Source organism: Astyanax mexicanus, chromosome 23 (genome assembly GCF_023375975.1).
Source record: "Astyanax mexicanus isolate ESR-SI-001 chromosome 23, AstMex3_surface, whole genome shotgun sequence".
Lineage (NCBI taxonomy): Eukaryota > Metazoa > Chordata > Actinopteri > Characiformes > Acestrorhamphidae > Astyanax > Astyanax mexicanus.
In genome coordinates this window covers 11,813,054-11,838,139 of record NC_064430.1, presented here as the reverse complement: position 1 = coordinate 11,838,139, position 25,086 = coordinate 11,813,054, and the positions used below count along the sequence as shown (strand labels likewise).

The 25,086-nt window shown below is 36.9% G+C and overlaps 1 protein-coding gene and 1 long non-coding RNA gene across 3 annotated transcripts in view; both read left to right on the top strand.

Annotated features, from left to right (window-relative positions):
* Positions 1–462: 462 nt before the first annotated feature.
* Positions 463–3,096, top strand: LOC111191618 (uncharacterized). Its single transcript, XR_002649578.2, has 4 exons — positions 463–528; positions 929–1,017; positions 1,838–1,934; positions 2,899–3,096. It is a non-coding gene; the product is annotated as an uncharacterized LOC111191618 (long non-coding RNA).
* A 3,687-nt stretch (positions 3,097–6,783) lies between these two features.
* cylda (cylindromatosis (turban tumor syndrome), a) overlaps positions 6,784–25,086 on the top strand; it is a 32,621-nt gene continuing 14,318 nt past the window's right edge. The window contains exons 1-6 of one of the 2 annotated variants that reach the window (XM_007244831.4): positions 6,784–7,165; positions 13,790–14,428; positions 17,609–17,914; positions 19,758–19,863; positions 22,103–22,198; positions 24,289–24,405. In XM_007244831.4, coding sequence (XP_007244893.3) covers positions 13,937–14,428; positions 17,609–17,914; positions 19,758–19,863; positions 22,103–22,198; positions 24,289–24,405 — 1,117 coding nt within the window. In that variant the 5' untranslated portion in view covers positions 6,784–7,165; positions 13,790–13,936. The remainder of the gene's footprint in view (positions 7,166–13,789; positions 14,429–17,608; positions 17,915–19,757; positions 19,864–22,102; positions 22,199–24,288; positions 24,406–25,086) is intronic. The other variant, XM_007244832.4, reaches the window with a different exon arrangement.

Genomic DNA, 25,086 nt, shown 5'->3' with positions numbered 1-25,086 from the left:
GATTGTGGTTGGATAAGAAGTATAAACAAATACCATTCTCACACCCTATTGGATTATAGGAGATCCATCTCATCTGCACGTCCAGTGAAACTCCAGCAAGGACACTGAAGATGATCCACAGCAAAGACTCAAGTGAAATGTTGTGAAATGTTGCAAAGTGCGCAAAGATTCAACCACACACGGCGCTTGCTGTGCCTCCTCTATAAAGTCTCAGCCCCAGTCCCTCCTTCCAGACCAATCCAAGTAGATTCAGTTAACTTATTTATTAAACCTATAAATAAACTTAAAGGCTATAAACCCAAATAGTATAAACACTGAATCATATGATAAACACTGAAGCATTGATGATAAACACTGAATAAATGTTCATATTAAAAACATGTTAGAAACAAAAAGCTACACTCTAATACCCCCTGCCCCTACTTCAAGAATGGTATGTTCCACTCCTAAAGGCGGGAGACTCCTGTATAACTGACCTGATTGGGAGAGTTTGCTCTGTTTATTAGTGTCCCAGCGTTGCGGCAGCAAGTAAGTGTTTCAATTGTTTGTTTCAAAGTTAGAACGGAATCAAAGTTAAACTAAGTCACTTCTGTAGACAGTGCTTTTTTGTGAAATATGGTAAGGTTAAGACTTTGGAGTTTTTATTTTATTTTAAGGAAACACACACCAAACAAACCCAGACCCTGCAAACAGGGAGAGCATTTAACAGGGGCTTGGTAAATGTGGGTCTGTTTACTGGGGTAGTAATAATGAGTACTTGGTTCATGTTCATGTATGAAATCACCGAGGGTTTTATTTTATACCAGGGTTTTATTTTATTAACACAAGCTGTTTTCTGCGTTTTACAGTTCCCTGTAATTTACATGTCTATGTGATCAAATGTAAGCCTATCCAAATTTAAAATTGTTTTTTTCTGTTTTGGTTGCAGGAATGAGTATCAATTATCATATTCCAAAGATGTGGAGTTTTAGAAGACATTACCTTACCAGTGAGGAGGAGACCGCCACTGAATACTGAGTAAAAGTTTCTCAGGGCTGTTTTTTTTTTTTTTTAATGAGCTGAAACACCCTGTTCACAAATGCATGTAATGGTGTAGGACGATTATAAGGTTATAAAATAACTATAATTGGTTACTCTACTTAAGGTCTTTTTTTAAACTAGTACACAATGTAAAGTTGTGGGAGTGTCTATGCTTAAGTACATTTGAAATCAAATACTGTTATATTCTTTTTTGTGGTCATAAGTGAGGACTTCTACTTTTACTGCTGTAGTGTTTTACCTTGAGTAACTCTACTTTAACTAAAGTGTGATTTTGTGTATTTTGCCAGACAATTAAAATCTATTTGGTCTTGGAATCTTATGCAGCTGTTTAGAAGGATAATGAGTGACTTCAGACAATAGCTTATATATATATATATATATATATATATTACTTGCCTGCATTTCAGGTGAAACTCCAACAAGAACATTGTAGATGATCTCTGGCAGACACACGTGAAAATTTTAAACTAAGGCTCTTTCAGCTATTAATAATACACTTTAGAACTACTTAACTGCTGCATTTAAGCATTAAAGAGCACAAAGAAACAACAACCCTCACTGCGCTTGCTGCGCCTCCTATATAAAGTCTTAGCCCCTCCTTTCAGACCAATCCAACTGAAGTAGCTTCAATTAACTAAATAATCAAACTTATAAATTAATTTAAAGGCTAAACACCCACATAGTATAAACATTAAAGCATATGATGAACACTGAAGCATAAATTAATAAATGTTCATATCAAAAACATGTCAGAAATAAAAAGCTACACTCTAATACCCCCTGTCCCAAACTTCAGGAATGGTATGTTCCACTCCTAAAGGCGGGAGACACCTGTATAACTGGGCTGATTGGGACGGTTGGTTCTGTTTGTTAGCGTCCCAGTGCTGCTGCAAGTAAGTGGTTCAATGGTTAATGTAGACATAAATAAAAGCTGAATTAAGTTACTTTTGATGGGTTGTGCATGTTTTTTTTTTAACAGAGCAGGTAAAATAGGTGTGTAAGCTTAATACTTAAGACCTTTTTTTGTAAGGAACTATATTTAACACACCCAACAAACATAGGCTTTGCAAAAAGGGAGAGGTTTTAACAGGGACTTTGTAAAAAGTGCAACCTGGAGAGAGTAAACAATGGGTAGTTTATTCCTGAATAGTTTCTTTATCATATTCCTTTATTAGGACGATGTTTTAGAGCCATACAAAAAAAAAAAAAAATAGTTAACTTAAAGGTGTAATATTATGAAAATAATGTTATATTGCGAGAATAAAGATGGTATGACGTGATATTACGGGAATTAAGACGTTATAGAGTTGAATTTTGAGGAAAATGTAATTGTTGCAGTTTAAGAGCGGAGCGCTGAGGGAGGGAAAGGAGCATTTTCCGCTCATTATCTGTTACAGGGCTGTTCGCCATCAGTTATCTACATTTATAACCTGCTGATTATTAATGTTCTAGTGTTGGATAGATAATGCAGTGTGCAGATTTTCCCGTGGTGCCATAGCCGAGGCGCCAGCCTCCCCTGTGGTCGAAACTCGCGCTCCTGCGCGGACATTTCCTGCCTTTTAGTTTAGTGTTTGTGACCAAATGAAGACAAATACAGTAAATTCCAGTCACGGATAAAGAAAATGTTTTTTTACTGATGCAGGATGACTTATAACTTAGAATTTATGAAATCACTGAATTTATAAAGTCACTAAGGGTTCTGTTTACACCAGTTAATTCTTGTGTAACTCAAGATTTGTAAACAAGGCTTTAGCTGAATTCTGCATTTTACTGTTCCCTGTGATTGAGTCTCTGATAACCAAATGTTAGCCTATTAAAATTTAAAATGATCATATTTTTTTTCTGTTTTGATTGTAGGAATGAGTCAATATATCCTCATTTCAAAGATGTGGAGTTGAAGAGCGTGATCTTACCAGTGAGGAGACCACCACTATATTGAGTAGCATTTTTTTAAAGGTGTTTTTTTTTTTTTTTTTTTTTTTTTTTTACAAACTTATTTACAAGTACATGTGATGGTCTAGGACCGTTTCAAAGTAAATAAAATTGGATACTGTACTTTTTTTTATTATTACTTTATTTTTATTTCTACTTCTACTTTTACTGCAGTAGTGTTATACCCAGAGTATCTCCAGTTTTGTGCGTGTATGCGCGTGCGTCGTCCTGCAGACAATTAAAATATATTTGGTCTAGGAATCTTGTGCAACTGTTTAGAAGGATAATGACTGACTTAAAAAAATGGCTGTATATTATAGCATTACTGATTAACATCGAATTGTATAGTAATACTGAACAGAATTGTGATTAATGCAATAAAGGGGCCTTCATTTCAAGAAAATAAAAAAAAGATTGCCAAACAAAACCCCCAAACTACATTTACAAGCCATTGTGTTTTGTACAAATTGATTTTTTTTTTAATGTGACATTTCACATTTGTGACGTGTTTTTTTATGTTAACAAAACACTGAAAACTAGGCCATGTGGTCAGTGCGGGTACAGATTACTTTACAGATTATTTTTGTACATTTCTCTTCTGGTGCCCTTCAGTAGTAGTTTTCATGGCTAAATTTACATAAGTGATTACAGAGTTTGTTACACATGCCAAGGAAAAGGTGCGTTTAGTCAAAATTGCACACTTACCCTTACGTTTTTGCACACTTACGTTTACCCTTCAGGGCTTTCATAACAAACACCACTTTCAATGGACTTGCTCAAGTCTGTTCCAGCTGGGTGCAAGTTGTCTGTCCTTGAGCGTCAGCAGCTTGGAAGAGGCTTTTTAGTTGTGCAGGATTAGCTGGAGATGTTACTTATAGTACTGGTTGAATTTATTTTAATGGTATTGTTGCTAATGCTATTCATTACATGTTTTATCCACTTGTTTTAATGAAGTTTGTCTTCCATTTCTCTTATTAAAAAAGGAAATGACAGCTAAACAAGTAAAAAGGGGACATTCAATACAGTTTGACTCTGGGCCATTAGAAATAAAAACAAATAAAAGTTGATTTAATTAGCATAGATACAGGGATGTAAATTGACATTTATGAATTTCAAAGTGTAAAAAGAACCTAAATATCCATTTGCTGCTCCAAATCCTACAACCCTGTAAGTGGCTAGATGGGACCTGCACATGGGCCCATGGCCATGTTTACTGGTTATTCTTCAGAATAGGGGTATTTAATTAGAATTCAGTACGGTCCAGTTAGAGTAAATTTCGTCAGTCCACGGTCATATATATATATATATATATATATATATATATATATATATAAACATCTAACCCGTGAGTTTGTTGAACACTATGATTAAAAAATATATCAGTAAAATCTGTGGCCAGATTTTGTGTACATTCGTCCCTGTCTCTTTCGCGCTGGGCCTGTCTTTAATTTCCTGTCTCTTTATAAAGGCGTTTTTTTCCCGGCTGCGTCCCAATTCATAAGCTGGGGCATCGGTCTGCACAGACCTGATTGGCAGAGGAGAGCGTTTGGTGATCTAACACCACACGTGATTGGTCTGTGAGTTTACTGCGCAGCAAAGCAGGTAAACCATAAAGACAATAAACGTTCCTCCGCTTTGAATAAATACGGTCAGAATTAAATTCATCTCAGTAGTTTATTGGTCTGGGTCCGGACCGCGGTCCGTCTATTAGTGACCCCTAGAGGATTACTTTTGTTAGTTGGTGAAAAATGCATACTAAGAAAACCCAATGTTGTGGAAATGATTCTTACACTTAGTTTTTCTAATTAACACATCGAAATAAAAATAAAACACTGATTCAACATGAAATTATTGCTATAATTATTTATTATTAGAACATCTTATAAAAGAGTAGCACCCCACTTACGAATTTAAAATAGACATAAAATAAAAAAAAAATATTTATTTCAATTAAGTTACTCTACTTGCTTCTTATACCGAACAAAACCCCTTTTATTTGATACACCTGAACCATTCTGTATGAACATTTAATCAGTTCATAAAGGGACTTTTAAAAATAACAATTATGTTTGATATAGGGAACACAACCCTCACTTTCTGGTGCAAAACGCAGCCACTTCCCAACCACATCAGAAATGGTAATCAATCTAAGACATTGGAGTTGTTGATTAACTGCACCTATAAAACAATAAAAAGCTTTCAGATTATGTTAAGCCACACATCACCTTAGCTTGAAAGTAATTATCTCAAATAGCAAGTGCTTCAATAAAGTGGTCAATTAGCAAAATAACATTGAATATAACATTTAATATGAAAGACTTAGTAATAAATGTCCTGCAATGTATAATGCATAATTAGAGATACAAAAATGTGTGAATTCTAGGACAAAGCAGATATCCAATAACACACATGTATAGAGTGCAGACATGTCAATTAAGTACTAATAATTTGTTACCTTAAGTAGAAATTAGTTCTCTATACTTTTTTAATACAATTATCTGTATTATCTACTTCTTACATTTTAAAAACAGACCTACTTCTATTTCATTTTGGCTTATAAAAAAAAACGATCAGGATGATGTGTGAATTTGATTGTGGTTGGATGAGAATTATAACCATATACTATACTGACTCTCACTATTGGTTTATAGGGGATCCATCTCACCTGCACATCACCTGAAACTGAAGTAGCTTCAATTAACTAAATTATCAAACATAAACTTAAAGGCTATAAACCCAAATAGTATAAACACTGAAGCATAAATTAATACATGTTCATATCAAAAACAGAAACAAAAGGCTACACTCTAATACCCCCCTGCCCCAAACTTCAGGAATGGTATGTTCCACTCCTAAAAGCGGGAGACACCTGTATAACTGAGCTGATTGATATAATTGCCTCTGTTTGTTAGTGGCCCAATGCTGCTGAAAGTAAGTGATTAAATGTTTAGTCCCAGTTACAACTGAATAAAAGCTAAACTAAGTCACTTATGATGGGTGTTTTTTTTTACAGACCAGGTATAATAGGTGTGTAAGGTTAATATTTTAGAGCATGTTTTGTAAGGAAACCAATTAAACACACCAAACAAACCTAGGATTTGCAAAAAAGGAAAGCATTTAAGATCGGTCACATTAGCAGCCAGAGTTGCCAGGTTCGCGGTTTTTCCCAATGTTTTAAAAAAAATCCAATCGCGGGTGAAAAATCAGGGCTGATGGGGTGCGTTTTTGTGGTCTACTTAAAAAAAAAATCGCAATATAACCAAAAATCACCAGGCAATAAACAAAAGGTTAAAGAGGAGAGAATTGTGTTCAGGAGAGGCAAGAACAGAAAAGAGTAAGTAAGTTGTTTTTTTGTGCTAATTTTTACTATTTATATATTTAATGTTCTTGACTGGGATAAACTGTTATGAAATAACTAATAAAACAATAATATTAATGACTAGATAAAATATCAATATTCATAACAAATAACAAACTAAACAAAATAGTGGTAAACTAAGTTAATTTGCCATTTGCTTCGAAGGTGAGACACATATTTTGGGCTAGTTTAAGCTTCTGCAGGGCGGGTTTTAGTCTGATTTTGGGCTGGATATTTTGTTGGACTTGGCAACCTTGTTAGCAGCAGCTGCAGGTTTCATACACACAAGCTCGTCAACCAAACCACTGGAAAACCCCAGAAGGCGGGCCCTATAGAGCAGAAGGTCACAACAACCAATCATAGCGAAACTAGAGGCTCCTCCACCAATCAGAGCGGAGATAGATGCTCCTCCACCAATCAAATCGAAGAAGGAGGCTCCTCCACGGGTTCGGTTGGTGTGGTGTATACAGTAAATGGTCCCATGTTTAACTGAAATAAACGCTGCCTCTGTGTTTTATAGCGTTACTTTGTTTTATTTGAGTGCACTGTTTGCTAGTATGTAATGGTTGAAGAAGGTCCGCGATGAGGGAACGCTAAGGTGGACTGTTACAGTCGTAGCTAGCTAGCTAACGCTGTTTAGACAGCTAACGTTAAGCTAACTCACGTTAGCTAACGCTAGTTAGCAGCTAACCCAGCGACCCCGGTGAACCTTCTTTTCCTTCCCTGCTTTTTATGTCGCTAGCGAACTAAACACTGGAGTAAAAGCTGTGAAACCACCACTCCTCACCGAGGGAAGGCTGTTTTTCATCCCAGGGGGAGCTGCCACTGTTTCAGGTAAACAGAAAAGTAATTTAAAGCCTCAGTTTGTTGGCTAACGCCGTTCCTTGCCTTTGACTGCTGCCTTCTGTACAGCGAATTTTCATGAATGTCTCAATTCTCAAAACTGTCTTTACGGTGTCGCTCAAGCCCTGCAACAAGTGTATTTCGCAAACTCATATAGATTTAGCTACCACTGGTCAACGTTAGCTTGCGTTAAGTTAGTTGTTTAGGGCCGACCTAGCTTAGCTTAGCAAGGTAGCTAATACTGTTAACTAACATACACAGGTAGCTGAAGCCAAGCTAGAGCCACGGAGAGCTACGATTAGCTAGCAGGCATCGATGACTTCACGTGGTTGCTCTGATTTGAGGTGATGTCATCCCCATACACCACATTTATTACAACACATATTAGTTAACTTAACTAATATATTAACTGGTCTGTGGTGGTGGTGATTATAATGATGAGATGTTGTGAGAAGGATAACGTGTGCTATAGATTAGCTAGTTAGCACTAGGAGCAGGATGCTCTTCTCCTAAACAGCAGGTTACAAAGCCCCCCTGTCAGGAGGTTTCAGCTGTCATAGTCCTTTCTTCTAATGTATTTTTAGTGTATTAGCTGTGTTTAGCAAATGTACAGAGCCCCTAAAAGTATAAAGCTAGAAAAATCTATCAAAATATTTGTAAAAACAAGGAAACCTTTTTTTATGGGGGAACCATGTATTGACCTAATTATACACTAGTCTAAACTAACCCACATGTCGTATTGTCATCTACTGTTTATCATCTACTGTGGTAAAATTATGTTTTTATAAGTGTTTTCTAAGTTTATACAACTAGAAACTTATTAAACTAGAGTTTTAATTGTTTCCTAGTTTTGATAAAAAATACACTATTCTTAGTGCATCAGCTGTGTTTAGCAAGTGTACAGAGCCCCTAAAAGTATAAAGCTTGAAAAACTTAAAGCCCAATTTCCTAGTGTTGATTAGGGCTACAACTAATGAATTTTTTGGTAGTTGACTAATCTGATTATTGATTATTTTTTCGATTAGTCAAAAATGATAGAAACATCAGAACATTAGATTTAAATGGCATTAAAATATATGAATGTTGCTTAAACATTAAAAGTACTGATATTTAGTGATGTTATCTGTTGTGTTTGGGCACTTTTGGAAATACAAAGTTGAGTGTAAAATGTGTGAGTGAGCTGTTTACCCATCTCCCATTGCGCTTCTTTCAACAGCACTGTCGATTATAGTGACTAATCGCTGCAGCCCTAGTGTTGATTAGAATATGTTGAAATTTGGAAGTGAGGGAAAAATGTATTTACCTATTTATACACTAGTCTAGCCTAACCTAAGTCAGGTTACCAAGCCCCCTGTCAGGGGTATTCATTTGTCTGTCCTTTCTTTCTAATCTAATGGTAGTGTATCAGCTATGTTTAGCAAATATACAGAGCCCTCAGGAATATAAAGCTAGGAAAATATTCTTTAGAGATTTAAAATATTTACTGTTTTTGATAAATGTGTCCCTCACTAATTGCTGGGTCTGTGTAACATTTTAACTTTTAGGTCATTTTGATATCAGTGTGCTAGCACTAGAAGGATGCTGTTGTAAATAAGCTGTCATAGGCTTTTTTTTTCTAAAGTAGTGCATCAGCTGTTTTAGCAATTATACAAATCCCCTAAAAGTATAAAGCCTGAAAAATATAGTTTAAAGTTTTAAAAATGTTCTCAGTTTTGAAAATTGTGTTCCTCACTTCAGCTTAATCATCCCCTGTAAACTGTGGGAACAGTTTATAAAAAAAATATGGAAACTATTTGTGAGGGAACAATGTATTGACTTGTTCATACACTATTCTAGTAAGGATATTTTAACCCACAGGTCCTTCTGTCATCTACTGTGGTGATATTAAAGAGATAGAGTGTGCTAGCATAAAAAATGTTGTTTTAAAAGTCAGGTTACAAAGACCCCCTGTCAGGGGGTAAATATAGCTCTTACAATCCTCTTTTCTCACCACTTCTTAGTCTGTCAGCTGTGTTTAGCAAATGTATGAAACCTCTAAAAGTGGTCCTTATTGTCTTTGGTCTGGAGCTTATGGTGTCTTTCTTCCCAAAAAGTCATGTTTAATATCTTATTATTTGTAAACCTCCTGACTGTATTACCAGCCCTAAAATGCCCCAATCCTAACCGTTTTTTTAACGACTTGCAGATTTAAATTTCAGGAGTAGATTTATATTAACTATGACACAAGTTTACCAGACTAAACACATATTTGGTCTCAAACTGTCTGCAAAGAAATAAATGTAATGTGCATTTATTTATTTGCATTTTATTCATGCTGCTCATACTTGCTTTCTGATTTAGGGTTGTATTTATTCTGCAAAACTGACAGCATCTATAAGTTAAACTCCTGACCGTCCGTTTTTTCTTACTCTTTGATTAAGGTGTTTCCTCTGGGATGTGGTGGCCACTACATTATGGGTAGTTGAAGTTGGAGCGTTCATCTTCCCACTCTCTCTGACAGTAGCGCAAAATGTCAGTTAGAGCTATTTTTTATTGCAGTCACCTGTTACTAAAATCTCAGTAGTTTCTACCCTCTAAAAAGTGAACCATTGGGATGAGTCAACGATATTTTTGGAAGGTCACAGTCTTTTACATTATTTTGTTGCTTATCTTAGTCAGCTCATGTGCTGTTAGTGAGCAGGAAGCCTGGGCAGTGAGGTTGTCTGTGAAATCCCCTGCAGCTTCATTGACATGGTCGGCAGCTCTGGGGGGAAATCCGAGTGTGCACATGCTTAGTGAGTCAGTGTGTTCAGTGCTGCAGGGAGTATTTGTGTGTGTTTTTGTCTCAGGCTAATTTGGTTCTGTAAACGGTGCATGGATTACATTTACAGTTTATCTGCAGAATTTGGTTTACTTTGAACCATTAGGTCCACTTTTAATTTTTATGGTAAATTTGTTGCATTTCCAGTATTTTTTTTTTTTCTGAGCTAATGAAGGTTGTTTGACTAATTGTAAAAGGTTAATATGGATTGAAAGATACATTCTTAGCGAACACACAAGAATAACATTATGACCTCTCCTTGTTCCCAAAAACCTAACAAATATTTTTACCTGAGAAAATCACAAGACCATCACAGAATGCAGATATTACTTGGGTGGTTGGTCTTTCTCATCACTGAAGTGACACTGATATGTTGATGGTGTGTTACTAGCATGTATTGTTCTGGTGAGCTGTCAAACACAGCAATGCTGCTGGAGTTTTTAAACATGTGTGTCAATGCTTGACGAAGAATAGTCCACCAACAGCATCCTTCTCAGCAACTCAGAACAGAAGAGAAAACTCTGTGGTGTTTCATGGAGTATTCGCTGAAGAACAGATAGCTGCACTGTGACCTACGTTACTTCTCTGATGGAAATTTTGGTAAAACACCAGCTTCTACTAGGAACTGGTCTAAGCTGGCCTTTGATGGTCAAATTGGTTGATTTATCAGCTGCTAAGCAAGCTAGTTGAGCAGCTTAGCTTTGGACCAGCACAACTTCCGCATGAGTTTCAGATCAGGATGTTAAGAGAAGCAGATGAAGTTGTAGACTTGAATCATCAAAGGACCTGTTTCAAATCAGGAAGTTATTATACAGGCCCCATTTTACTAGTTTCAGGTGTGTTCAGTTTAATGCTGTGTTTTCAATGTGCTCTCGTTGATGATTTTATAATTTTTGTTATAATACTTTATTATGTGTAATAATTAGCAGTTAAAATGCCTTATCCTGGATTGATCTAATAGTTGCAGATGTTGAAATAGGTTAGGTTTGTTTAATATGGTATATTTTTAGAAATGTATAATTTCGGAGTGGGCGATATGGCCCTAAAATAATCTCAAGATATTTCATGGTATTTTCGCGATAACATTACTCTTGGCAATATGACAAAATCCTTTAAAAAAATATTTTAAAAATACACTATACACTGCAAGAAAAAAAAAATATATATATATATATATATATATATATTTGAGATATAAAAAAATACAAGAATTTTATCAGATTTTAACAGAAGCCAATGATCCAGAATGTCATGATGATAATGATAATAATAATAATGCACCCCAAATATATATATATATATATATATATATATATATATATATATAAAATATGTTTATGTCTCTAGCAGACATATAATGGGAAATAGGATGGGTGATTTTTCACAATATTTTAGGAGTATAAAATCGTTCACGATATTTAAAATATTTGACGATATTATCGTGTACGATACGATATGGCACACCCTTAATATAATATAATAATATAATAATTATATAATAATAATAATAATAATAATAATAATAATATAATATAATAATAATAATATAAGTGCTCATTCATGACCCCAAATTTATCATTTTAGTAACTACAGTGTGATATAAAATAAAATGAAAAATGTAAAGAAGTAAATAAGATTATTTGTTCCGTGGAGCCTCATTTGTCCTCACTGATGAGCCTTCTAGGGGTGTCATGGGCAATTTCTCTAAACACTGATTAAGGGCGGGGCCTACCTGATGACCCCTGTAAAAAGTTGTGAGAAGGTAGAGAGTGAAGGCACAGGGTGGGGCTCTGTTTGTGTTGGCTGCTTTTGTTGTTTTTATGTTGCATGTAGAAGCATCTCACTTGTCTGGCTCTACTGCCTTTCTGCTGCATAACCACTCAGGCATTCCCCTTTGTCAGCAAACTGTTGTTATTGTTGCCTCCTTGTTAGACAGCAGTAGCAGTGAAACCTGTTCTCAGTGGCCGCCTGGGCCTGTTTCCAATTCATGCTATCTGAACTCTCGCTTTCATTCTGTTCATTCTCAAATATTCAGCTGGAGATTGGGTCTGTCAGCTTAGTGGAATGTGGTAATCAGTGTGGGAAAATTGGAGATGCATTGTGTAGGGCCTGAATTTGCTGCCATGGAGACAGCAGATGCAATGGATTTCATTATGTGAAGATAATCACGGTTTATTCTGCAGTGTCAGCTTTCTTATGCTATAGGCTATCCCAGTGTGTTCTTACTTCAGGAGGAACAATACACCACCTTATAATCTGGTGTTCTATTAATTAATTGGAATAATGAATAGTTAGTTTTCTTTATATGCTACAAAAATTGCATCTGTCACATTTGAACAGATAATCACATTAAAATTTATGCCCAATCCAGTGGACTAGTTTGTAGCAAACCTATCTTTGGCGACTTCTAGGAATCATCAACAGATATTATTTTTAGCTCTGACAGTAAAGAACTTAACAAAAGATAATTAAGCAGTTCAAAGTTTGAAGTGTGGAACTGTTGTACATGGAATCAGTCAGAACTGATTACAAGATATTAAATACATTTGTAAAGTTTAAGTTAGACATTTCAATAAGCTCCTACCAAACAAAATAAATTTTAGAACATCTTATAGCTTCTCAGTGTACAAAATGTTCACTAAAAATAAAGTGATTTATCTACTGTTCATTAATTATCAGCACCTTACCTAACCTTCTTTACAGAAAAAACAAAGATTGGATTGGATCTGTTTAGGCTAACTGTACTCTGAATGGCTTGTGAGATATAGTGCCCAAGCTTTTGCTTGAAATATAAAATACATGTAAATCTTATGATTTTTACATCAGCTTTTAGTTTTGTATTGTAGTGTATAGTCCCAAATTTACTAAAACAAACATTTAATTGAACTTTCGTTATCCTACCACAAAAGCTTCCTCAACAGTCATGTTTATTCACATAAAAAAAACTGTGACTGTAAACTAATAAATGCTCAGTTTGACCCCAAATATGTTGTTTTATGTTAGTTTAAAGTTTGGTTAAATGTTGGATTAGCCCATCAAGTAACTTGATCATACAATACATTATTGGAATCGTGTGAAAAGGATCTGGATCACTGACATAACAAAAATGTAACATTACGTTGTTTCTCAACAAGTTAACTGTAAACTCCTATAGTTTCCGCTTTCTCTTATTTGAACTCAGTAACTCAGCAACTAAGTAACTACTTAAAAGATTTGAATTATAAAAGCATCAAAACTTCCCTATTATAATACAGTAGTTTAGTCTAAATCAAGTCTGTCAGTCCTAAACCACACTACACTATTATTACTGACTCCCTTCCAAAAAAACAGAACTACCAGCATTAAAAAAAATTATAATTAATTATGATCAATCACAGAATTGTTGTGTGACATTTAGTGTGTTTATTTAAGAAACTATGCTGATTTAAATAGAAATACTTTATACGTCCATTTATTACTTGTTTTAATACCTTTGTTTTAATAAAATTTCAAAATTAACAATAATAAAAAAAAAAAAACCTTAACGGACAACCTAGATTTTTTTTTTTTTTTTTACTACATTGCCAATCATTCTCTTAATTTTCAAATTATTCCTTTCCATTTACCATGCCCTACAATTTCTTGTTTGTTAAGTCATAGAAGGTTGTTTCAAAGTGAAGGATTCTTAGTATACATCAGACAAATGCTGCACACTCCTTGTAAGTCAATATGAACTTAGGGCTAGCATAGTAATAGCTTCTGTTTAATGTATTATATCAACACATTACATGTTTATATATAATATGTGTAATAATACATGCTTCTCTCTTTTTCAGCTCCTGACTCCTGTACGATGTGCTTATTCTGCTGAACGGTCATGAGAGCCATCCTCACCTGCGTCTGCTGACGCCTCGCCTCACATCTCAACCTGAACCTGTTCTGGTCTCGTTGCCCCTGCCCCTGCCCCGGCCGGCGATGCAGCCATGAGCTCGGCGCTGTGGAGCCAGGAGAAGCCGGCGGGTGGCTTCCGCGATGACTGGCGCTTCTACATTGTGGTGAAGGAGTGTGTGGTGGAGAAGCCGCCGCAGAAAACACTGCGTATCCCGCGTGGCAGCCTGGGCCAGGCATGCCAGGAGCGCAACAGCCTGGGCCGCCCGCTTCCGCCCAGCAAGGGAAAGCGCAGCCTGCGCATCCTGGACCAGACCAATGTGGTGGTTAGCGTGGATGAGCGGGACGTGCTGGAACTGGATGAGAAACTGGCTGAGCTGCTGTTTCCCATCACCAACTGCGAGGAGCGCTATGGTCTGCTGTGCAACAAGCCACGTTTGGACAGGGCCCGCGAGATCGACTCCGGCTCCAAAGTCCGAGTGCAGCTGCGCTCTGGTGACGAACCTCTGCCTGGAGTTGTCAGGTTTAAAGGGGCTCTGCTGCCTGACAGAGCGCTCTCTGGGATATGGTTCGGTGTGGAGCTGCTGGTGAGTAGTGGGGTTGTGTGGTTTATTGAGGGGGTGCTGTTCTAGAACTTTAGGTGCTCTTTAGATGATCACAAGACATCTCATGATATGATATTATTACAATATGTTTCCTACGATAACGATGATATCACAATTCTGTTATTCTGCAAAATACATACTTCATGCCATCTGTGTTACTGAAGAGGATAAAATACTCCTAAGAAAGCAAAGACACGGAATTATGGATTTATTGCTGTCACAGAGTTTCACAGAATTTCACAACCAATACCCTTCACTGAAGATTTACTCTATTTATTTTATTAGCACCACCATGTGGAGTAATGAAGCAATGAACCATATTTTTACCAGTATAAGGCGTGCTTAAAATCCTTTAATTTTCCCCCAAATCGTCAGTGCGCCCTTTAATCCAGTGCGCCTTATGTTTGAATTTTATCAGTCAGGTTGTAAGAACCAGTAAAGCCACTCCACTGAAGTACAGCATTATACAGGAGTTTCAGGTTAGTTCTCGATACTTGCTGAATTAGAAGTTCATTATAGTGTCTCTTAAAGCTCCACTAGGTAGGCTTGAGATTTTGTGCTCGCGGGCTCCCCCTACAGTTGTAGAGTGTAATAAATGTTTCAGGCGGATTAGTTTCTCTTTCTCGTTTTCTGGCTTTCACAGACATATTCAGTCTCTTTCCAGCTTCTGCCAGTGTCTGTATGTTAGTTTGTAAAGAATGAACCAGTAGTCCTTGTAGAACTGTTAGAACTAAAGGTTGGAAAGCAGGTCGCAGTTCTCGCGAGTGTTGGTCGCGGCCGCCTCAGAAAACTTACAGAGTCTGGTTAGAGCTCAGAGGAGCCCAGCAAAGACACTAGAGCACCGCTATTCCTCCTATTGCACCTCAATGCAGCGCTGCAGTGAGCTTCAAGCTATAATTTCACTTCAAAAATCAAGGAAATCCTACCTAGTGCTGCTTTAAAATGCGCCTTATAATCCGGTACGCCTCATGTATGAAAGTAGACCAGAAAATAGACATTCATTGATAGTGCACCTTATAATTTGCTACGCATTATAGTGCGAAAGTAAGCCTCTAGCTTTAGCAAGGTTTGTATTATATTGTGCCGATTTGCAGTTCTATTACGCACAATTTTATCAGTATGTCAATTTTAAAGTTTTTATTGATTCGCACCTTTTAGTTCTGGAATCTCCTCTCTGTGCACATTTTATTGTTTTTGTTTCTGTTACTCACATTAGCGAAGGGAAGTCTAGCAGATTGTATCAGGTATTGTTAAAACTGAGAATTAAAAAAAATCATGGATACAAGAAACCACTGGTTTCTCACTGGAGTGAGTGAATGTGTAATACCTACAGATGGCAGTATTTGTAAGATGCTACTGTAGAGCTGCTTCAACGTTAACAGACATGCATATGGTACATTAAAACATCTTAACAATATAAGAAATTTGGGCTGTATGATATTGAGAAAAAAAATGACCCTGCAAAACAGGTAGAAATGAGAACATTTAGTATTTTTGTTTTGTTTGAAGCAGCAAGTAAAACAAATAAGTGCCATTGTTCCATATTTTGAGATAACTATGCTGAAACTAGAAATGCAAACATATGAAACATTGTGCATTAAATTAACTGTTTAAAAGCCAAATCGCCTCTCTTAACACTCTCTTTCTAAAGTGTTCATAGATGCACACTTTGCCTATTGTGATTTAAATTGTGATAATGTGATGTATTCTGATAACTTGTGAACAGTATTGTTAGCAATTTGTTAAACCTCGGTAGCAGTAAACTTTTATCTCTGTTTTTCACAAGTTGTTTTTTTAGTGTGTCAAAATACTGTAATTCTTAAATATTTTAATTCTTAATTTTTTTTGGAATAAAATATTTCTACATCGACTTCATTGAAAGGTGCAGAAAGAATGTTTGTTCCTTCTTCTGTAAACTTGCCGTTTTAAAGACACAAGCTCGACAATTTTTTTTTTCAGTTCAGTATAGCAAGTGAGTGAGTGAGGGAGAGATGTGTGTCAGTGCAGAGATGGTTCTGGTTCTGAGCATGAGCAGAAAGAAGGCGTAACCTGGGACAATGGTGCATTTGTGTCCTGCGCTGGGGGCTGATGGAGTGGGTTCAGGACACTCTGTGTCCAGCCTGCTCTCCTGTGTCTTCATGTGGAAGCTCCACTGGAATCCCAGGCCACGACACAACATGTACCATTGTTTTTATGACACGAGTTTTCACTTTGTTTGCACTGATCAGGCCTGTACATGGAAGCGGTTGGTTCAGGAAGTGTTGGAGCATGTTGGATATACAAAGAGGAAGAGTGAGGCATGTTTTTAGTCTCTGCTGTTGATTCAGAGCACATTTTATATCTGTCTACAAATTTCATTATTCACTTTGAAAGGGAAAGTTAGGCGTGGGTATAGTTGTTGAAAACCCAAGCCTTTTTTTGAGTGTTTTAACCTGACTAAATAGTGATGGTGTGAAAACAGACTCAGTAACTGAGATTGGGTGTGGCCCAAAACAACCACACCGAGACCCCTGGGAGGATGTGGTCATGGCCCAGTCCCAAACTAACCTCTAAGTGGTTTGTTTGTGGTGAGAACATGATCTGACCTGAATCTAAATGACACAAATATCAATATACTTCTCATGTTTGAGGTGTGAACAGCTGTTCAGGTGCAGTTAAATCTGATTTATTACCCACATAATCACTGCAACTCTGAACTATCTGTCTCTGCCACAGGCTTTTCCTGTATTTACTTTTAATATTTTATAACTGATTAATACATTTCAGGAAAATAATCCTGTATTACATGTTAGAGCCAAAATTATATATGGAGAATGGTAAACCCTTCTTTGATATGGACCTTATCCCGTCTGTGAAACATGGTGTTGGTAGTATCATGGTTTGGGACTGTTTTGCTGCATCTGGCCTAGGATGGCTTGCCTTCATTGATGGAAAACTGCTTATTTAGGATGTCTCTCATTTAGTTTTCACTAGTTGGAATGTGCATTTGTACATCTGTCAAATGTATTTTATATATCTTTTAGTTTGGGTTTTGACCAGTAACAAAATTTGAAATACACTTGTTAGCATAATAGTGTATTTATTAGTGATGCTTGTTGTACTACATAATTGACAGTCTCTTTTTCTGTTTTTTTTCTCTGTATTTTCCTCTCTCTACTATAGGAGGAAGGTCGTGGACAGGGTTTTACTGAGGGTTCATATCAAGGGCAGCAGCTGTTTCGCTGTGAGGATGAGTGCGGGGTCTTTGTTGCACTTGATAAACTCGAGCTTTGGGAGGATGAGGAGCTGGAGGTGGATCATGTGACCCTTGTGGACAACGACCCAGAAGTGGAAGGAGAGTTCCCGCCGCTGGAGGTTAACTCTCGTGTGCTGGTGCAGACTCGGGAAGGGCCTGAACGAGGAACCGTCATCTTCTGCGACCTGTTACCTGGCAACGAAACACTGGGGTACTATGTTGGAGTTGATATGGTACGTTTTCATTTTTTTTAATAGTTAAAGTACTGTGGAAAAGACAGACTATAGCAACTGAAAAAGTGTGTTTAGTGCGTCCACTAGACATATTTACCAACAGCAACATGTAACCAATGATGGAGGACTAGATGATGACCAACACAAACCTTGCATCAACAGATTTATAGCTTCTGTCTTTGACTTTACTTTATCTAGAAGATCTACAGTGAGTGAACAGTGTTTAAAAACTCCAGCAGCACTGTTACAGTGCCATATCTGCTCATACCAGCTCAACACACACAACTAACACACCACCATCTAAATAATAGTTGTTCTGTGGTGGTCGTGTGGGTCCTGTCGATTAAAGAACAGGGTAAAAGGAGGAAAATAATAAAGTATTCAGAGAATAAGATACAAGACTATGCCACATTTTTTACGTATGAGAATAACATGGGAATAACACTTTATCAGAGGAGCTCCTGCTGCTGTTCCTCTCTGTATGAGTGTTTTTGTCAGAGTAAAAATTACAGCATATGATATTATATATTCAGTCAGTAAGTGAGGAATGGAATTGCGCAATCAATCCACATCTCGGGAGAAAAGTTCCTCTCTTCCCCCCAGAAGAGCCAAGAATAGGTCCTAAGTGTAGAATCATTAAGGGATAAAACTCCTTAAAACTCTGTTTTGGATATGAGGTACAAAACAAATTCAAGAGCAGTAACTATAGCCCTTTTAAATATATTAATACTGTAGCTTGAAGGATAATTTTAATGCACACCAAGGAAACAAAGGGAATTGTGATAAACTAATAAACAGCTACTTAAATACTGGCTGGACTATGTATAGATAATAAAGTTAAATTAGGTTAATTACATTATAAATATCAATACTACATTTTTAATCAGGTTAAATTTGCTTTATTAAGCATTAATTCTCAGCCAGTGAGAACACTGCGCGCGTGTGTATAATTTTTTTCCTCAGCTCTCGCTATCGCCTTAGCCGTCGGCTAGCGTCCCACACGCTGTCGCTCCAGAACAAAAGAGCAGTCACACTTTGGAGAGGGTGGATGGAGGGATGAAAGGATGGAGGGATGAGAGCGGAGGGAGAGACAGAGACCAGAGAGTATGACCAGCACTGTGGCCGGCTGCCAAACACTCGGACAAGACACCACCGTCGCGCATACTCTCGCACACAATCGCGCGCGCACACACACTCCACCAGGACCCAGCCCTTCAGCTTCAACTAGATCTCCACACAGAGCCTCCAGAATAGAGCAGAGATACTGAGAGTGTTTGAGTTGAGCAGAATTGGATTGGTGCAATTGAATTGATATGTACAGAGAGAGATAGAATAGTTTATTCAGTGTTTGTTAGACAGCTGGTGTTGTGTTGTGTTGTGTTGAAGGACTTTGAGATTGAAGTTGAGTCTGGTTGTCTGATGTTGAGTCTGACGTTGAAGTAATAGGGATTTATTTGGTAGTGAATAGTGAATAATTATAGAAAGATAGATATAGGGGATATGGATAGGGTGAATGGCTGACTAAGCTAGGGTGGTGTAGTCATTCATCTCTTTACTGCAGTGTCTTTAAGGCTAGCATAGATGATGGAGTAGAGTAGATTATAGAGTATATTCAAATTTTAAAAAACTCTGTTTGGTCCCTTTGTTGTTGTTTTTTTTTAAACAAGGTGAGTTAAAACAGAAAACAGAAAGTGTACCAAATCAAGGCAGTTGGTCCAGGAGGATTCTGTTTCTGCACCACCATTCAGGGACTCCAAATAATGGTGGTTGAGCAGTAAGTGTAGGGTATGTGAGATGAGCTAGGCCAGTGTCAGTAATAGGGTGCTGTGTGTCTCGCCCTCAGGACAATCCTATCGGAGACTGGGATGGCGTGATTGACGGGAAGCTGCTGTGTAATTTCGCCAGCCTCGAGCATACCCGCCTCGTGCCCATCTGTGACGTCATGCCAGGTGAGTACTCACCATTATTTCACCTGATCTTGTTTTTTTTTTTTTTTTTTGAAGAAATTGAATTAAAGCAGAGATTGTGAGTGTGGGTGTGGGTGTGGCTCTGGGCAGGCTGTGAAATAATAGGTAGATTTGTATTCCTGGTTGCTGTGCCAGAGTTGAACAGAGTGTGGCTGTTGCTACATCTTTGTGTCTAGAGGTTGGAGTATATGTGTGTGTTGCTGTTTTGAGAGAAGATTTAGGATGGGATTTAGCAGGGAATCATCAGCAATAGTAATAATAGCTTTTTATTCTTCTGAGAAGTCTTTCTACAAGATTTAGGAATGTGTCTGTGGGACGGTTTGTCCATTCATTCATCCAAAAGAGCAGTAGTGAGGTCATACACTGATTTTGGACGATGATTGAGTTAAGGTCAGGGCTCAGCGTGGGCCTGTCAGGTTCTTCTTATGGACCTTCATTTGTGCACTGAGGAACAGCCATGCTGCAATAGAATAGGGCCTTCCCTAAATGATTTTGTTTCTATAAAATGAATATAAATTGTTTCAACTGCTTCACAGTACAGTGACTCTGCTGTACACCACTTCATCCTATGCTTGATATTGTGCCTAATAAAATATAACCTAAAATTTGAACAAATAAAATTTGAATTGGCACATATAATTTTTTTTATTGAGAGATTTTAGAGAATTTAGAAGTGTTGACATGACAATAATAGCAGAGATAAGGAGGTTGCATCCATGTGCATTAGTGTGTGGGTGTGTGTGTGCATGTGTGTGTGTGCATGTGTGTGTGTGTATGTGTTTGTGTGTGTTGACAGGCTGCAAACAGATGAACTTTTGTCTGAAAGGCTTGTTTTTAAATGTGGAGTGTGTGTGAGGCTTTTCATTCTGAGAGTGAAGATTTTTTTTTCGGACCATAAAGGATATTTTGACTTAACAACAATTTGATCCGAAAGTGCTGTATTGTTTTCTTAGCCCCTTAAAATGCCTTGTCCCATGTACGAGCTACAGATGTGGGTGATTCAAAACATTTTTCTGCAGTTAAATAACTTATTTACATTCTGAAAATTTGAGGGGTTTGAAATCTCCTACAGGACACTTGGAGAAGCTGCCTGTTTTCTCTTGACTCCACATCATGTATCCAGATCAGTAACAGGAATCAACCCAAGATTCTGCATGTTTGAAAATAGACATGAAAACTAGACCAACGTAACGAAACTAAAGATTTGGAGGCCATAAATTGTTTGATTTGTTTTTATAGGAAAATATTGATTTTAAAAGTTCAGGAAAGAGACAATTTTATGATTTTATTCATTATATTTTGACATAAACAAATTTACTTTTGTTTTATAATTTCTATTTTAATTACAATTATGCTTTTCAGTAACGTTCCATATCAAGTATATGAGTATTTCTTTTTTTTTTTATAATTTTATTTCAAAATTTTCCCATTTTCTCCCCAATTTACACAGCCAATTACCCATCCCACTCACTGGGACTCCCCCTATCACTAGTGATGCCACTAGACTATCACTAGACTAACACATGCTTCCTCTGATACATGTGAAGTCAGCCATCGCTTCTTTTTCGAGCTGCTGCTGATGCAGCATTGCCGAGCAGCCAACGCGCTTGGAGGAAAGTGCAGCAACTCTGTTCTGATATGTCATCTCACAGACGCCCTGTGCTGTGGACATCACCCTTTAGTGATGTGGGGAAAGAGCGCCATCTACCCACCTTGAGGGAGCAGGGCCAATTTTGCTCCCTCTGAGCGCCAGCACTTGATGGCAAAGCTGCATGAGCTGGGGTTCGAACCACCGACCTCCCGCTCATAGTGGCAGCGCTTTAGACACGCTGGGCCACTCGGCGCCCCAAGTATGAGTATTTCTATTCAAGTATTAATTTAAAAAAAAGCTTTCAAAAATCCTGGTCTGTTAAGGGGTTAAATAATTAAACAGGTCTGAGATATTATATGAATTGGCATCAGTATAAATCAACTTAATAATAAGGAACTGAATTGTTTCTGTGCGTTTGTATATACTGTCTGACACATTAAAAAAAAAAAATCAAGTTTCCCAAATGGTAGCTTTGCAGGAGAAGGAACAAATCTTTCAAAACTTTTAGTGGAATTTCCTATGGTCTTTTTGTCATTGACGAGTTTGACACAAAGGGTCAGATTCACAGTATTTCAAAAAGAGATAAACTATTTCTATTTGTGCATGTGTGTGTGTGTGTTGATGTTACAGAGTACTCCATGCAGGATCCGAGGCTGTCCAAACCCAGCTTTACTTCGAGAGGCAGCTGTGAAAAGCCTGGTGGTCAGGGCAAACCAAAGAACAAAGGTACAGCACAGCCCCAGTCTCTCTGAGGCCTGATTCCACTGCAGATAACACACTGCCTACTTTCTTCTGGTCTGCATACACTCTTAGGTTTGGACACTCTTGGCCAAAAAATGACAAGTTTTTAACACTAAACACAGCCTCTGTAGCTAGTCAGACACAAAACACAATATTATTACTGTAATATCAAATCCTAATGACAAATCCTAATGTCCTTGGACAGCAAAACTGATTGATATATTGAGTGTTTTTCAAATTAAATGTTAGAAGTGTTTTCTAAAAAAATCTATTTTATCTGTCCTCTCTATGTGCCCAATTTTAGCAATGTCAGGGGTGTCATTTGGATGTTCCTTTGCTCTGCAGGGGTGGATTATTTTGGGGCTTTATTCGTGTGCACTTTGCTGAAACCTCTTTTTACTGCTACCGCTCAGCATGTATTTAAAGCAGTTGAATGTCTCTCTTTGTTTTTCTTTCTGTCTTTTTCCTCTTTCTCAAAAGTGCGCAAACATATTTTTAAACTCCCAGGACATAAATGGGAAGCTTAAATGGACAGGAAAAAAAATCTTTGGAAGAAAATCTGTGTTACTGCACTCTATAGTGCAGTATTTCCTCAATATTGTAAGCTTTTATAGAGGCTAGAAAAAGACAGTAGAGACAGTATAAACTCATACAAGTGCAAAATTCAAATAATGCCAGTCTTTAATTTTTAACACCATCAAAAACGTTCTTAGGTGCTTTTACTTTTTCTTAACTTTTTTAGCTTATACTTTCAGGCCAATTACAGTCGAAGTTAAAGCAGGCTATATTCCTTCATGCATTCAACAACAGAAGAAGAAAAGTGGCATTGTTGTGCTGAAATGCAACACTGATAGTTAACTACTGAAAAAATGGGGATGTTTTAAAACTTTGACCAGTATGACCATCAAAAATGATAAATTTACAGCAGTGGAAACTTAATCCAGTTAAATATCCAATAATACATTGAATACAATGTCTTTGTAAATGATTGCTGTTTGGATCAAACACTATTAACAATGACTTGGCCTTTGGTTTGACATGTTCTGTGCAGATGTGGCTTTGTGTGTGATGACTCAACCAGATTAGTTTTGACTTAAAGCATGCGTTTGCAGAAACTCAAATTTGCATACATTTTGCTTTACTATTTATGTAGTCATATATGAAGTCTGAGGTTTGGTGCTTTTTAGTTTTAGGCTTTTTCAGCTATGAAATATGTAGGATGCTTGTAACCACAAATTACCATTTTGCAAACTGTATGGTCACACACACTTGGAATTTTTAGTAAGACAAATTAAGAAAATTGTTGCTTATGGCTTTATAACTTTTTTTTTTAATTGAACAATGTAGAATATTTTCATGAAAAAAAACATATAATTTACTTTTAAATACTTAAAATTATTTAACAACTCTGAGTATTGATATAAACATGCAGTTTGCACAATGACAATTGGAGGAATATTATTAGCCTTTTAAATGGTGATTTTTTTTAAGTGTAGATTTATGTAGTATATACAGCTCTGGAAAAAATTGAGACCACTTCAGTTTCTTAATCAGTTTCTCTGAGTTTGCTATTGATCGGTATATGTTTGAGTAAAATGAACACAGAGCATGTATTTGTAGAAAATGAGAAATGGCCGAAATAACAAAGATGCAGAGCTTTCAGACCTCAAATAATGCAAAGAAAGCAAGTTCATATTCATAAAGTTTTAAAAGTTCAGAAATAAATATTTGGTAGAATAACCCTGGTTTTTAATCATAGTTTTCATGCATCTTGGCATGTTCTCCTCCACCAGTCTTACAACTGCTTTTGGATAACTTTATGCCTTTACTCCTGGTGCAAAAAATTCAAGCAGTTCAGTTTGGTTTGATGGTTTGTGATCATCCATCTTCCTCTTGATTATATTCCAGAGGTTTTAAATTAGATAAAATCAAAGAAACTCATAATTTTTTCGTGGTCTCTTATTTTTTTCAAAGTTGTATTTTGGAAAAAAAAACTCATATACACACACACACACACACACACACACCCTCCCTTACATTCATGCTTAACCTTTTGTTTACAATGTGTTATTTAGGGGTAGGTCTGCAGGCTGCCAGCAGAAGCAAGTCAGAATTTTATTATACTCTAAACGGCAGCTCTGTTGATCATCCGGCCCAGTCCAAATCCAAAAGCACATGGTATATAGATGAAGGTAATCAATAACTGAAAAATGTGATTGATCTGATTGATCAGCTGTGACGCTGTACGGATCAATTAAATAGTGACTCTTATCAGCAAGATAATAGATCTAGAAGGTGATTTGAGTTCAGTTGATATGAATGTTTATTAATTAGGGGTGCAACAATATAAGCCTGCATGCTATTGGGGAAAACTGATATTGCAATATATATATTATGATATTAAAAAGGCAGGAATTTGGACCAGAAGTCAGTAATTTTGCATATGATTTATATTAATAATGCTCTTGGTGTATTGGTAATTGGAGTGGAATAATTGATATTGGCCAGTTTATGTGTAGATATTTCATGGTAATTAGGACAGTGAATTGTAACATGACATATGGTTTAATTTGACTTGTGTGACATTGCATATCCTAAAATGTCATTGCTGAAATGTGTGCAGCCCTGCAGTAGAATGTATTTTTTAATTGTGTCATATAGTGTATAGCATTTTAGCTCATGTTAGCTCTGTGCTAAGCTGTTAACCTATGGCTTGCATGCTAGATTGGAACACTGAAAAGATCAGTTTGTTTAGCTTTTCCATCCTGTTATGAATCAAATCTGAAGAGATTAGACAAAAATCTAATCTGCCTTTATAAAATTAGAATTAGTGCTGCATGATATATCTTTCAGCATTATCGTCACGTACAATT